Here is a 16,300-nt window from a genome sequence, read left to right as displayed (position 1 = left end):
AAAATGGTGTGTATTGTTATCTTTTCACGGGTGAAACAAGATACCTTCTGATGTTCATTCATGTTTATTTTGTGCTATAACTAGTAAAGGTAGAGGGATGATCGGTTCATGTGCCGCTTGAAGTGAGGCACTACAGCGATCTGTTAGGACACATTAAAAAGCCACAAAACAGTATTTGTTGTTTGTATTTGAAAACGCAGACTTTGTTTCATACCAAAAGTAACCAGCTCTGTCTTGTATGTTAGCACATTGTCAGTGTCCTCTTTGGTCCATGATGTATATTTCACTGCATGATATGTGGCATAAAAGTGCCATGGTTTGTCGGACGTAACACGTAATAAATAAATAATGAATTCATAATTACCAAACTAGAAAGATATACTCTAAATTTTTTGTCATTTTTTCTCATATTGTACAAAGATTAAAGATAACCCGTCTGAAATTGCATAAAAATCTATTCCAAATAATACTAAAATAAAGTATTTTATGTATATAAAAAAAAAACATCGATTGAATATAAAAGCACAAAAACTGCCAATCTGGAACATTGATTGTCGCACCACATGATATTTCATAAAATGGAAATCATCAGACAAAGTTTTTGTATATTAGGATGGAAATATAAATACAAATGCTTTGCAATTTTATAGAGGACTACAAAACACTTTAGAAAACATGCCAAATAGTTCAGAAATGTGATCAGTATAAATTAAGGGTAATTTTTAAAGACGTTTCAAAAGCAACGTTTATGGCCGGATGTTCGCACCACAAGATATTTTGACACTTAAGTTAAAACGGGTCCATACATGAGAGAGGTACTCCATATATGTGACTTCTTTTTAATGCATTTAAACCAATTTTTAACTGAAAATATGCAATCGGAAAGAAAGTTTAGGCGTCACGTCACTGACCCATAAAAATGTTGTAATGTTCTGAGTTGTCTGCATGTATTTGTGTTTTGTGGTATCTATGGTCTGCCGTGGCACAGAATAACAAGATTAGGCAGCACTAATTGTTCTAGTTATCAGTCAGGAAATGAGCTAACAAGCTAAAGAGAAGTAGGTTGAAAAACATGACATCAGAGCAGAAGACTGCATGAAGGACATCACATTAATCAAAACAACAGGATTCATCAGTGCTCAATTAAAACACACACAATCTCAATGTCTATTTATCCATTTTGTTTATTAGAGTTGATTGGCACCAGTGTACCATAACTGAGTTTTCATTTTGCTACATGAATTTTCCAACAATCTGTACCATTCTGTGACCAATCAGAAACAGGAAGAAAAAAATCAAAAATCAAAATCAGAGAGGAGGAAGAGGAAATGCTTTCATTTGTCCTACTGTATTCACAGACTAGCTGAAAGGCTTTGGCACCTTTGCACTTCTCATCAAGAATGCCCGGATTTAGAGTCTCCAAAACATATTCAAGTCATTCTACCGTCTTCATCAGACCACGTCATGCCCGGAATATGAGTTTACACGCATAGCTTATATCAAGGAATGTACTGTTGCAGTCAGCAGGTGGTGCTATTTAACACTTGGAGTCTCTCAGTCACTTACGGACGGCCCGTGGGTTTCGCATACGATACAATGTGAAGCAGATTCACTTCGAATGGTTTGATTCGGACGCTGTATACTGGCATCCTTTACATGTGCAGCAAAGCTTAAACCAGTTAAGAACTGCAGTACTAGTTACATACTCGTAGAGGGCACTAGAGAGTCAAACAAGCTGTGGTTTAGTCGAAACTGTGCTGAACTCTAATAAAGTGCCATAAACATGGATTCTAACTCCAAACTATTAAATATGTCTTAAAGTCAAAGACATCAATTACTATAGCCAAGCTTTATATCAATCGGGAAAAATCACAAAAGTCAAGCAAAATGCACTGCTAAACAATTCTCAGTATTAACCGTTTCATAATTAGTATATTTAAATAGAGCGGTTATTATGTTAGACTCCAGACGCTATTAGTGTTCTGTATGATCAGGCTTTTTAAAAGATACTTTGGGAGTGTTTCATTTCCGATTTCGTTACTGCTTGCAATCCGTAGCCCATTTGAACAGCAATGCCAATTTGTTGACCAGGAGAGTTTAGAAATACAGAACGCTAATAGTCGCCCAAAACACTGGCGTCAGATTCACCCTTTACAAAAGACGCTTCAGTTCAGTACAACATGCAACCCCCGTCCTTATTTCTCACAAAGAAAGAAAGAACTGAAAAACAATAAATAAAAAATGCTATCAATTTGTCTTGTAAACAAACATAACGACATGTATTTACAAACAGAAAAGGCAAAATATAATGTACATCGGAAAAAAAGCTGCCATGGACTCCTTCAAACTGAACAGCACTGAGTAAGAGGAGTGACTAGTGTTTCACACAATCAACAATACAGGTCATTGCCTCGTCTGGCACATGTCTTACGATCGGGAATAATAAAGAAAACATCTTTCGTCTTTTAAAAAAAATGTAAATTAGCTTAACTTTACTCATCCTCTGGCCATCAAAGGTGTAGGTGAGTTTGTTTCCTCATCAGATTTGGAGAAATGTGTCATTCCGTCACTCGCACACCACTGGATCCTCTGCAGTGAATGGGTGCCGTCAGAATGAGAGTCCAAACAGCTGATAAAAACATCACAATAATTCACAAGTAAACCACACCACTCCAGTCCATCAGTTCACATCTTGAGAAGACAACTGTGTGTTTGTAAGAAATGAATTAATCTTTAAGATGTTCTTAATGTGGCACTTTTGGCTAAAACACAAGTCAGTACTCCAATTTGTTTAGAGCTGTTTTGGATTGTAAACAGTGATACATCTGTGCAGATTTCTCTCCTGATTCAGACCAGATGAAATGTTCACTGGAGTATTTTCAACAGTTTCAAGTTAAACAAATCCATCTTTAAGCCATTTTTTAATTATAGTGACGTTCCCATCAGCTGTTTGGACTCTTGTTCTGACGGCACCCATTCAGTGCAGAGGATCCATTGGTGAGCAAGTGATCTAATGCTACATTTCTTCAAATCTGTTCCCATTAGAAAACATCTACATCTTGAATGGCTTGTGGGTGAGCACATGTTCAGCAAATAATCATTCCCACTTGTTTAATTGCATGCTTTTTTTCCTAATCAAGACAGTTTGCTTGTAGGAGGAAAGAGTAGGAGAGTCAATCTCAACAAATTTGTCAAAGATCATGAGTCAGATTTCATTCTGAAATTTCAGAAAAATAAGAAATTAGATTTCATTCCACCAAAAATCTGTATGCATTTAGAAGCAAATGTGCTTGGTTGCGAAAACAATGGCAAATAATAATAATAAATAAATAAACCCCTAAAATCAGCTTTATTTTCTTAACACCAAATCGGTTTTCTTAGTGTGCGATATAATCTGGACATGTTTTCGTGAGATTCCCCCAAGAACAGTTTAGCAGCCCCTGTGGTTGAGTTTAAACCTAGTTAGTTTAGTTGAAACACTAGTATAAGAACATTCAGAAACAGGGCTGTGGGACTTTTAAGGCTCTTTTCTTAAGGTGAAGGAGCTTATTTAAGGATTCACGTATAATGAGGTGCGTTTCTACAAATGTCTGGATGGGTCAGTGATGTTCAATACAGTTGTTATCAACACAGGAAATGACATCACCGGTGGGATTATCATGTGGTCGATCCCGATATTAGTGTAAAACGCATATCCTTTCATTGATATGCATGGAGTGATATGTAACTAATAGGTAAACTGAAGTGATGTGCTCATCAGTCTTGATATGTGGTTTGAATAGCAATGACCTTCATTTACATCTTCATTTATAACATGTAAATAAACTCAAATGAGTAAGAGATAAATAGTGTCAGTTCAGATATAATTATTTTAAGTCAGGCAGCAGAACAGACTCAGTAAATCAACAGTGACTGCACTAACAAACGTTAGATCTGTCCCTGGTGACGGTAGTGATGAAGAGTACATCAGGCTGTTTGGTCGTCTACCCTGTTTGTGTAAGAACTTCACAGTAAAATGCTGTAAATAGCAGGAACGGCGGTTAACAGCCACCGAACGTGAGAACGGAGGAAGTAGACGGGAGTGTGAGATGAGGATGGAGATTTATGCAGATTTATGAATGTTACGTTTGTCAGTGAAGTTCTATGGAATGTCAGCGTAATATAGTGAGTATCTGTACAGACTAGTGTGATAGTGAATAACACTGTGTAGTGTGCAAGTGTACAAGAAGTATGGAAATAAGAGATGCAGTCCAGACCACCGAAATCCAAACCGAAGATGATGACGTTCAGGTTTCCCAACGACATCCATCTCTCCACAAAACCAGCATAATGGATTCATCTGATGAGAGGACGAGAGCTACCTTCATGAAGGATCATTGGTTTCTCAGAGAATGGAGGGAGCATATGAACGGATGGACGAAAAATGGAGGACTTTCAGGGTTGCTCTTCTTTCTTCTTTAGGGAAATGCGTTTCTTCCTGGCTGCAAGCATCTCGTAGAAGGGGTCCACGCTCACAGCGGATCTGAAACAAAAACACAGTCTTCTGTATCATATTTGATACACAGTTTTCTAAAAAATATCTTTTTGCTGTGAATCTTTGCTGATTTTTAGAAAGTAAACATAAGAATAACTTTGATATTGTTAGTAATATTTCAAGACAAACACTTATTCAACTGACACAGCTTTAGGGCCACTCCACCAAACTATTTAGTAACAGGAGTGAAACTGGGTAACAGGAGCGAGTATCCATTATATTAGTATATAGGTTTGACTACACATGTGCACTGATATAGTAAAGAGTGTTGAACACTGACTAGTGAGCTGACCTTTTTAAAACTAGTGGTCTGCAGAGGTTTTTGTTAGATTTATGTATAGGAGGGTAGGACGACGGGTTATGAGATAAGATATAAATAACAAAAAATAACAAATATTAAATATTAAATTACAATAGATTTTTCAATATAAAACTTTACAAGTAAAGACTTTTCCGTCTTGTTTTATTGTTTTCTTTCAGCGCATGTCACACTCAAACGCCATTCCATTATTGGGTTTAATACATGATTGCCACAGGACAGAAATTTCAAGTACATTTTCTGTCATACTTGCAGGAACAACCATAAGATTTCTCTGGGCAAAAACATTGTCTCAGTGTGGACAGAAGGCCAAAACATTGAGAAAAAGATGCATTTTCAAATTTATCTAGATTAATATGGATGTAGCCTAATATTTACATTAATTAATCAGATGACACTACTCACTGCTGTTACTATTGCTCAGTTATTATATATGAGTATAGGATCTATTAGTATATGAGTAACAGGACTGAAAGTAACAGGACTGAGATTTAGCAAATACACATAATGTAACCACATGGAGTACATGCTAATATTATGAGGATACTCAGCAAACTATAGTGATTTCTAAAATAAACAAGTAACATAGAACAAGACAGTAGGGGAGAGAGGGGACGAAAGTACCATTTTTCAGAATAACAAATTAAAAAGATAAAGTTGTAGACAGATATGTTTTTGCTGTGGCCTATAACTATTAATAACAGGTGGTATTTTATAAAAATGTAGAAAAATTTCAGTTTGAACATAAATTGACCCTGTTGGTTGGGACGAAAGTGACACACAGGTGGGTCAAAAGTAACACAACAATACAAGCTAGATTTTTTGTGTTACTCTGGTTTTTATTAAATATACATGACTATGACCTTGTTAATATGTACCTGCAAACATTTTGTCCTTAATCTTTGCAAAAAATTATTACATTTTCCTTTTAAATTTAAGTTTCATCAAATGTTTCAAAACCTGAGTGTACAAACTTGAATTTGTTTAAATTATTTATTTATTTATTCAACTCATTTTTATAAAACATTTTTTAACAGAATGAACGATATGAAAATTAAATTAGCATTATGTAAATTCTCAACATAATTTAACAGTAGGCCTATTCATGTTTTCATCCAGTTTTTGTGTGTATAAATTCAAAATTTGCATAAAAACATCTGGAAACACTGCAAATTCATAAGTGGAGGAGGAAAAGCTAAGGTATGGCTAAAACCTAAATATGAAGGTAAATGCGAAGTATCATAACAGCCCTGAGACTAAAATTCCCGACAGACAGGCTTATGTCCAGAAACGCCCTCTCATGAATGTGTGTCTGAATCAGACCTCTGTCTGTCTTTCTGACCCTCACTTTTGGCATATTCTTTTGGTATAATACAACATAAACATTTATGATGAACGTTTTAATAAATGATCCAAGACACAGAAAGTCACCAAATTAGCATGCTGCGGGACAAACAACAAGCACTTGTTGTCTCTGTAGGGGGACAAAAGTAACAAGTGTTTTGTCCTGATATTTACTTCTATACTGAAAAACTCTGAAAATCCAAACTTCAGGATGTATTATAGCACTAAATAACATGTAGATTGATCATTACTATGACACAGGAAACGAGAAACACTGGGGACATGCACAAACCCCATATTTTCAGTGTTCTAGGTCGTTTTTTAAATAATTTTTTAAATTCTATATTTTAAATTAGCAGTTAGATTAATGTGAAGAACACTTCGCTTAATAATAAAATGTATTTTATAGTTAACTTTTATGCATATTTGTACATATAATGTCCTGGGGACAGAAATGGCACCCATTCGGTGGAATGGCCTTTTAACTTGATTATCTAGACATAATGTTTTAGAAAAATCGGTGAGTCTCAAAAATGATCATCAGGCTTTTGAGGAACGTTTATTTGATTATCTCTCAATCATCATTGCATTATATGTTTTGATCATTTAAATATCATCTTACTAAGACATATTATTAATATTGGAGTTACAGAGTGACAACTGATATTTATATCATTTTATGTTAGCATGTGCTGTAGTGTTATAATAATTTCATTGATTTACATTACAAGCATCAGAATTTCATTTTACTTTTTGCCCATATAAATATAAGCATCGGCACCAAATTGCAGATTTTTGCTCAGTTTAGGCCTCTGAATGAAACTGAGCTGTTTTTCCTCCTCAGTTGTGTTTTAAATTGAAATAAACTATTCCATTTAAAAACATTTGATTTTTCAGACTACTCTTTTGTATGTCAGCCTCTGCAAGGTTAAATATTATGTTGGTGAGGGACATATCAGAAGGCCTGTGAGCTCAAAATTTACATTTCAAAAGTGTATATCTGCAAAAATCGTTTTTGTACCCTGAGCATATACATTTCTATTCCTAACAGGAAATGCAAATATACTTCAGCTATGCAAACATCTGTCAGAGACTGATAAAAGTTCAGACTGAAGTCAAGTATGAATATTTCCATTTACGCCCCTGACTGTCAATAGACCTTTACTCTTTCACACGGTATGTCCTCTAATCACGAATCCCATCAGTCCTGATGGTTTACTCACTTGATGCTGTGAATCCATTCATCCTTCTCCTCCGGAGTGGGAGCTGAGATCCGGTACACCATGTGGTTTCCCTCCACCACCCGACCGTCAGCCTCGGTCTTACACGCTTTAATCAGCTGCCCGCGGTTATTAGGGATGTACAGCTCAAAACAGTTCTGCACAGAGAAAACAACAGAGTCCTCAAACTGTTTCTATATACTGCCCAGCCCAAATGGTAAACAAAGAAACCTGCAGCTGATTTGAGTGAGTGTCATGGAAATTTATCTGATTAGCTGTATTTGACTGTGTGATCACAATGTCAACAAACTTACTGGCTTTCTGGGATCTTCGACCTCTCGAATGCTCAGGTTCTCCAATGGTATGATACCTCTGGGCTCCTTATCCTACACACAAACACATACCAAGTCAGTACTAGCTTTTATGGGTCAATTCAGTACTTTTAGTACGTATATATCACAAAGACTTATGTTCAGTCTGCTGCTGTTGTGAAATATTATTACAGTTTAAAATAGCTGTTTTCTATGTGAATATATGTTTAAATGTAATTTATCCCTGTGATCAAAGCTGAATTTTCAGCATCATTACTCCAGTCTTCAGTGTCACGTGATCCTTCAGAAATCATTCTAATATGCTGATTTGCTGCTCAAGAAACATTTCTGATTATTATCAATGTTGAAGACAGTTGTGCAACCCAATATTTTTGTGGAAACTGATACATTTTATACATTTTTCAGAATTCACAGATTCAAAAGAACAGCATTTATTTGAAACACATTTTTTTTGTAACATTCTAAAAATCTTTAATGTCACTTTTGATTGATTTAATGTTTCCTTGATGAATAAAAGTATTAATTTATTTTTAAAAAATACTGACCCCTTACTTATGAACAGTAGTCTACATAAGGGATCATATGCAGTACAAACAATTATCAAAAGGCTCTCTGGAATACTTAGATTTCAGCATTTTGTGGTCAAATTATTTCACACATTGATGTTAAGCTGTGTAAATGAAGACTGATTTTCTACACAGTTGTGCTTGTTTTAAACCTCCTATAATACAATAAGTTGATGTTTCCCCTCAGGGTCCTAATTTTGATTTTGACAATTTTCATGCTTTACTACCCTGCATAATAAATGATTATTTCACAAATTCAAATGTGTCATCATACAAACAATTTCATAAAAGCGTATTTCAGAGAGCTGTGTAATAAGATGAAACATGGCTATATTGTTCTTGACTTACTGTTGTGTACTCGAAGTAATAGAGGCAGTTATCAGTCAGAATGAACCACCGTCTCTTCCATGTTTTCACACGTCCTCCTGAGAAAGAAGATTATATGGATTAGAGGTGTAAAACAGAATAAATTAATCACTTCCTCTGCGTCAGCCTGCTAACAAAATACACAGACTCAGCAAGACACGTCTACACACGTTATATTATCAATAGAGTACACTGCCTTAAAAAACTCAACTCAATTCCTACTAAACTAAATTAACTCGATTTTTAGCCCCGATGGATGATGTCTGTCATGTTTGCCAGTCCAAAACTCTTCACCACGATGCTAGTGAGTGATTGTCTGAGTGCTGGTTAGTTTCTGTTTTTTTTTACCGGTGAGTCAAAAGAGCTCATCTCCAGGTCTCTGTGAGCATATATGTGAGAGGTCGATCACTTTGAAGAAAATGGTGCATCTGATCACTAGTGATGGTTAAAACAACGTTTTTCGGAACTGAATCAAATGCTTTGCAAAACTGCAAATCACCCTTTTTATTATACAAATGCTTCATTAAAATGTCCATAAATTTATAAAACCATGCCTATGGTAAAAACTGCATAGACACTAGTTCACGTGTTCACAGAGATTGTGAAACGTGAAGTTTTTAAACAGTTATGACGTAACAAAGCCCTGATTACTCGAATCACAAGACTTTGGCAATTTGATACCTGCTTTGAAACAAATAATCTGCAAAGTTTTTGAAGCATCATAAAGCAGTTTTTTGAAAACACCCATGACTACGGATTACATCTTTCAGCACCAATCTGAGACGTCCCTCTCTATCAGATGTTAAAGTAAGGGAAAAGAGGCTGTACGTACCTCCTGAAGGGTGGACAGCACCAGCATCAGCAGAGAAATCACAGGTCAAGCAGAGCAGGAGCCAGAAGAGATCGGAAAAAGGGAACGGGGGACGGATCACGAGAAACAGAAAGACACAGATACGGGGAGAGGGAAGAAGATTTAAAAGCTTTTAGTGCTTGAGAGACCACAGAGCTCGCCATGCAGAAAGAAAGTAAATTTTCGAAAGTGCCAAACACATTAGATGTGATGTTTCACTAGGGATTTTTTTTTTTTTTTTAATTTAGGAAAACAGAGCAAAGCACAGCAATGAAATAACAGAAAATCATGCAACGGCAATGATAGAGACCCTGCCAACAACTTCGGTTAAACAGAAATGCTCCGGGCGAACGTCAGGAGGGACTCACCCAGTTTGAGGAGCCAGCCTTCTCTGTCAGGGTTGAAGAAAGTGTGCGTCAGGTCATTCCCATCATCCTCTGGGATCTTAAAGGGCTCATTCTTGATGCTGTCATACAGATTCTGAAGAAAACAATCACATTATTTATTCTTAAATTTAAATGTGAAGCATTATTATTAAAAAACAAACAAACAAACAAAAAACCTCAAGAATCATTCACACTGACAGTGATTTGGAACAACATACAGACCTGAGGTAGGACTCTATTTAATCACTAATCAAAAAGCTGAAAATGTCTAACTGATTAAAATCATGAAAAACATGCAACTGAACAACACTGAATGAAAAGGCTGACCACTTTTTTTTTCGGCCCTATAAAATCTATTTTTTCCCTCATTTAAATTCCATTTGATATTTTTCAAAATCTGTTTTCCACTTTAGTTTTTTTGGTTAAGTTTTAAATAATGATTTAAAATCTCTAATCATGTCTAATCAATTCAATGCATAAAACTTTTACAATTTACTCATCTTCTTTTAATGTTCACAGACTCTAGTCCAAGCAAACAGCAATTTAATTAGGTGTATTTCCCTCCCATAGATGTATTTATCCAAAATTTGCCAATTTCTGTGACATTTCTGTAAACTCATCATTGGGCCCTACTGAAGTCATTCATTTTCATTATTTCAACATAGAAATAATTCACACTTCACCTGTAAAATGGCATCAATTCTGATATATTTACAACGTAGCATTTTTATTACAATACACAACTACCTGATGCATGATTACATGTTCACACTCACTCTGAGCAGCTCCTCTGGTAAATCTCCTCCATCGTTGATGCCTCTGTTCATGCTGATGAAGCGCTCCACCGTGGGCTTGTCCCGCACATTGGGGTTGTGCAGACTGGTGTTCAACATGATGATGGCAAACGACAGCACGTAACAGGTGTCTGCGAGGAGAACACAGGGTTTAAGGACTCGAGACGTAACCCATCTACATAGGGCTGGGCGATAATTCGATAACGATAATTTTCGCAATATCATTTTCCTTGCATTTATTATCTCTATGCGGCACGGACGCGTCTGGAAAAACCGAGCGCGTTGCACCTCATGCGCGTCCCTTCCGTTATGAGCGCAGCTGCCGCGTGCCGACATTTGAAATAACGAACTTGAACGCGCAAAAGACACGATAAGTGATATTACTATTATTATTATTATTATTATTATCATTATCATTATCAGACAACCCAAACCTGATTCTTGATTTGAAACAATATAACTCATTAGAACATGCAGAAATTAACTTTTCTATTTAGATATTTCTTTTGTTAAGGAAAATTAATGGTCTGGCTTCTACAACTTCCACTTTGGAGCAAAAATCTGACTTTAAACTGGAAAGAAATAAAGATTTGACATTTATCGTGATAATTATCGATATCGACTGATATAAAAAAATTATCGTGATAATTTTTTGGCCCATATCGCCCAGCCCTACATCTACATCAAACAAACTCTCTAACAATGAAATACTCCTGAATTGCAGTAGCAACACGTTTGAGGTTGACAAGTTCAGAAATGTTCTCTGAATTACACAAGCAGTGAAAACCAGACACGCCTTCTCAATTCTGTTGTATACTGTGTGTGCTTTTGAACAACAGTGAAGTAACATCAGTGTCAATCATGCATGTAAGACCTGTGCTCTGGAAGACTCCAGGATTGCAGTGACAGTATCTTTGGGCAAAGGCCTCCATCATCCTGTCGATCTTCTGAGCCTCGCCGGGCAAGCGGAAACTCCACAGAAACTGCCTGTAGTAGACATAAACATTTGAATGCATCAGGAACACAGGCACTACACAAACACTGTTTGAATATTACACAGCAATTGTTAATAAAAACATAATTGTTTTTATTTACAATTATTACATGTTCTGTTTTTATTTTGGTAAATAAAAATCACGTCCCAAAAAACATACAAAGATAAACATTTTCTTGACTTACCGAAGCGCTTGTACCAAATTCAGATCCGTGAATTCATGAAGATCAACAAAAGCTTGCAACACTTTAATATTGAAGTCATCTCTGAAAGAGAGGGAGGGTAATATTTTAACAACATTAACAGTCAAAATTAACTGTTTAAATATGTTTGAGTCAGACTAAACATAGCCAGTAGGGATGGATCACAATAATTGACTAGCCTACAATCAACTACCCGACTGGCAAGAGCGAGTCAACTCAGATTTATTTGTATAGTGCTTTTCACTAAACAAATTGTTTCAATGCAGCTTTAAAGTACATCATGGTGTTAATATTTATAATATCTTCATGCCTTATTGTCACATTTGAAAGCATTGATTTTTTTTAAATCTAAAATGCATAGTTTTTATAAAACTGCTTTTTTAAAACAGGTGCAGCATGTATGTTATCACACAACAGAAATATAAAACAGCTTCTACTGCTTTTTTCAACCAATTACACTGTCATAAAAAAACCGTAGCATGTAAATGCAACACAGGTAATAATTTATAATACCTTTCACCCAGATAGTCTCCTATTGCCGTTTTATTGAGTCCTTCTCCTTTGTACAGAAACTGGGCAATGTCCTCTGGAGTGTGTCTGAGAAGCTCATTCTCCACTAGAAATACAATGCCCTGTGAAACAGAGGAAAATATGTAGACAAATCAAGCAAAAATTAAACAATTACAGAACTTAACATTAACAAAATAATGTTTGTTCCTGCAACATAATATTTTTACGAGTGTCAGAGAAAACTATACGTGTTTTTAATTAAATGTAAACAAAAGGAAATGAATGAATGAATTGTTTATTTAGCAAGGACACATTAAATTGACAATAAAAACAAGTACAATGTTACATAGCTCTCTATTTCAGTTTTTATTTAATAGATTTCTATGTTAACCTTCTAAGTCATCAGAGGATGAAAAAAGTGTATCATTTTCCACAAAACAATTGGGGATAATAATCATAAATGTTTCTTGAGAAGGAAATCATTCTAATATGCCGATTTACTTCTGGAAAAGACTGAAGTAATGATGCTGAAAATTCATCTATGATCACAGAAATAAATTACATTTTAAAATATATTTTATATATATTTCAGCCTTGGTGAGCAGAAAAGACTTTCAAAACATTAAAACATTAACCAAACTTCTTAACAGTAGTGTATACGTGTATATATACATATTAAAATGTAACCCTGCGATATATTATATATTTTATTTATTATTTTTTAACAGTTTGGCTTACCTTTTTCGGGTCCATGTTGAATTTTTTCCTGCCCATGGCCACATGTCGACTCTTCTGTAATGTTTTACTACAAAAAATAGAAAAGCGATCAATACTGTTTTCATGTTTCAGGTGTGAAATACAAGGACTCACTTTGAGTGTCCTACAAACCTACAGCACGGAGAGTTCAAGTTCATGTCAATGACTGTACTGTATGCACAGCTACTGAGAGATAACGTGTGTGTGTGTGTGCGCGCTTTCATTTGAGTGTTACCTATCAGAGAAGGCAAACTGGAGAACGAAACAAAGCAAACACTGGAGCAATTCTGGCATAAACCAGCAGCACAAACCAGTTCCCATCAATACATGAGAGACTAACCTGCCCTCTGTGCTGCTCTCCAGCCCCTCCACCTCGATAATAGCTTCTCTCAGCTCCTCTTTCAGCCTCTGGATCTCCAGAAGCAGCGCTCCTTTTCTGCGGCGGATCTCCTCCAGCTCGGAGCGCTCCTCTGGGCTCAGGTCCGCTGGGACTGTGGAGAGACAGAAAAGGGGGGCGAAATGAGGACACAGGGTCCCGGAGAGGCATTTCACTTCCCTTCCTATTCTCTATGCATCCAGGCCTCTCTCACACGAATCCCACGTTATCAGTTTCTCGTTTTCCTGCTGCACTTGACATTCCGTAATTGCTGGCCTGTGTCTAATATCATTCACTTTATGATGTGAGATGGAAATGCAAACAGGGTTTGGGGCACTGCACATGCGCAGGAGCGGTTTACATACTGCAAACGTTTACATTCAGATCATCTGTGGACTAACGGACGACTCTTACGACACCAGCTGGTGTTTGGAGGGTTTAAATGGAGCAAGCCAGGACAGAACAGAGCCAAACCCACAGCAGCTCAGAAAACAGCGCCTGCAGGCAGAGACACATACTCTGACGTTCCTTCGAAAACAAATTTTCACAATCACCAAATCAAATCCTCCAGCTAATAAAAAACGACACAATCAGCTTCTGCTTTCTGAACAGACTCAGTGATATACAGCACAATGGGGTGAAACTGTGAGATCCCTGGTGAAATACTTCTAGCTTGCATATTTCTACTTAATACAAGTTGTTTCCATTGCACTTCAAAATATCAGCATGAGAACATGTTAAATTTGGACATCGGAACCAAAAACAGCAACCCACAATCTCTTTTCCCCAAACTCCACCCTGTTTTCATTAAAAATGGTACAAAATAAGCCACATTTTATTTAGCAGTTGCAAAAAATTAAAAACATGAGCAATGATTTAAAAAAAAAAAAAAAAAAAAAGTGGCAATTCAAATGTCAGTTTTGTCATAGAATTTCTTTTTTTCAGTCTGCAAATCCTAATTTTGTACAAATATTTAAAATATGTTTTCCCCATTCTTTTAGCTTGCAATAATATTTAAAAATAATAACATTAATCTGTAAAAGTCTCAATGATTGGGGGTTGTCCTGATGTTAAATTTGGACATTCAATTTATTTTGTAAATCCAAAAATCATTTATTCCACTTTTAAAAAAATTACAAACATTTTTAAAACATAAGCTAACAATTCTAGAAGGTTTGTCATTTGATCTGTCATATTTTGTTTTATTTATAATTTCTAAGTTTGTACATAGATACTTGATTTTTCTTTTCTTAATAAACTTGAATAAAATAAACACATCAAAAAATAATTTGAATCTAAGAATGTGTTGGAGCTATGTGAACAAAACCTGATGTTGTTCATGCTCACAAGCATCATTTGAGATGCTCCTTGAGCATCAAAGAGAAAAAAATGTGACCATCTGTACAAAAAAGCAACAGATTATTGACACCTATTTACTGACATTTGATTAGTCACATAGAAATAGAGATTATGGGTTGATCATAATGCATCTTTGCTGTTTAAATCCCAGGTTTTTAATGTGGCCTTAGACTTCATCACTATACCTAGGCCTCCAGCTTATCTCAAGATCTTCTAGTGAGGTGTAAAGTATGCAGACTGACGATGACGACAGATGACAAGCGAAATTAAGTTGTTCATTTACTAAAAATGAAGTCATAACAAGGCTGTATCTGCTTAATATTCCATCAGACCAAAAGAGACTGAAACATCTCAGAATGTCACCCAACAGATGTGAGAGAAACTGCTGAAAAATGTTACATAATGTCTGTACAACACTATGAAACACATACTGCTGGCATTAGCCTATTGGGTTTCTGATAAAACCAAATACACATCACAGATGTAAACAACTGAAGGAGGCCAAACATGAATGAATCCAGAACAATTACAGCTGATGAGCGAATGAATGATGTACTACAGCTGCACAAACCACAGATGTGACAACATTAGAGATTAAACCTTGATCAGAACCAAAGCATCCTTCTACATTAAGCCATTCCAAGGCTCGTGTGAATAAGGAAACAGGCAGTCGTGATGCGGCACTAAACACAGCGCTAAACCAGCTTTACTTACTGTAGTCCAGATCATCCATTTTGGGGGCTTTGCTTTTAGGCATATATGTGTCGGAATCGAATGTCATTCAATAACCGAGAGATAAGGATATATAAAAATATACCCCACAAACGAAAAGGAAATAAATAAATAACTAGGCGGAGGACCGAAAGGACTCAGACAAAGGAGGAGTTGAGAGCGGAAGTTGCGCCTGTCAGCCAATAAAATTCACGACCCGGAACGGCGGCCATCTTGGTAAGGGCAAGTTCTGCTTAGTTCGGAACAAAAAATGTGTTTTTAAATTATTTGTAATAACAGAATACTTATTTATTATATATTTTAACTAATTTTGTAACCTTTAACGTCTGTGGCTCATTGACGATGCTGTTACAACCAACTGAGGCAACAGTAAGTTGGATGGAAACATGGTAAACATGAACATTTGTTTACATTTGAACAAGAATTTAATTTGTAAATCAAAAAATACTGCTCCCCATAAAAAGCCCAGGTCCACCCTGTTCCAAGTATTGAAAAAGATACAAAATAGTCAACATTCCCATCTGCAACCAGCAAGTTTTAAATAGATGACTAGTTGTATTACAAAAATGATCAGACTGGAGTTTGGCATTTATTGTTTAGAAAATGTGGAAATAGAAAATTACAAATAAATTATAAGGTGTGTAACTAGGTAGTGACCT

At 36.0% G+C, this 16,300-nt stretch overlaps 1 protein-coding gene across 1 annotated transcript; it reads right to left on the bottom strand.

Moving 5' to 3' along the window:
• Nucleotides 1-1,166: 1,166 nt before the first annotated feature.
• cyth2 (cytohesin 2) lies at nt 1,167-15,815 on the bottom strand. Its single transcript, XM_051130644.1, has 12 exons — nt 15,624-15,815; nt 13,515-13,665; nt 13,157-13,223; nt 12,422-12,540; nt 11,891-11,971; nt 11,586-11,698; nt 10,694-10,842; nt 9,900-10,011; nt 8,664-8,740; nt 7,732-7,803; nt 7,421-7,575; nt 1,167-4,522 (listed from the first exon to the last, which is right to left on the bottom strand). The coding sequence occupies exons 1-12, from the start codon at nt 15,688-15,690 to the stop codon at nt 4,435-4,437; spliced, it is 1,251 nt and encodes a 416-aa protein (XP_050986601.1). The 5' UTR covers nt 15,691-15,815; the 3' UTR covers nt 1,167-4,434.
• Nucleotides 15,816-16,300: the final 485 nt, after the last annotated feature.

The sequence above is a fragment of the Labeo rohita genome, chromosome 16 (genome assembly GCF_022985175.1).
Source record: "Labeo rohita strain BAU-BD-2019 chromosome 16, IGBB_LRoh.1.0, whole genome shotgun sequence".
NCBI lineage: Eukaryota > Metazoa > Chordata > Actinopteri > Cypriniformes > Cyprinidae > Labeo > Labeo rohita.
This window is presented reverse-complemented; position numbering and strand designations above follow the sequence as displayed.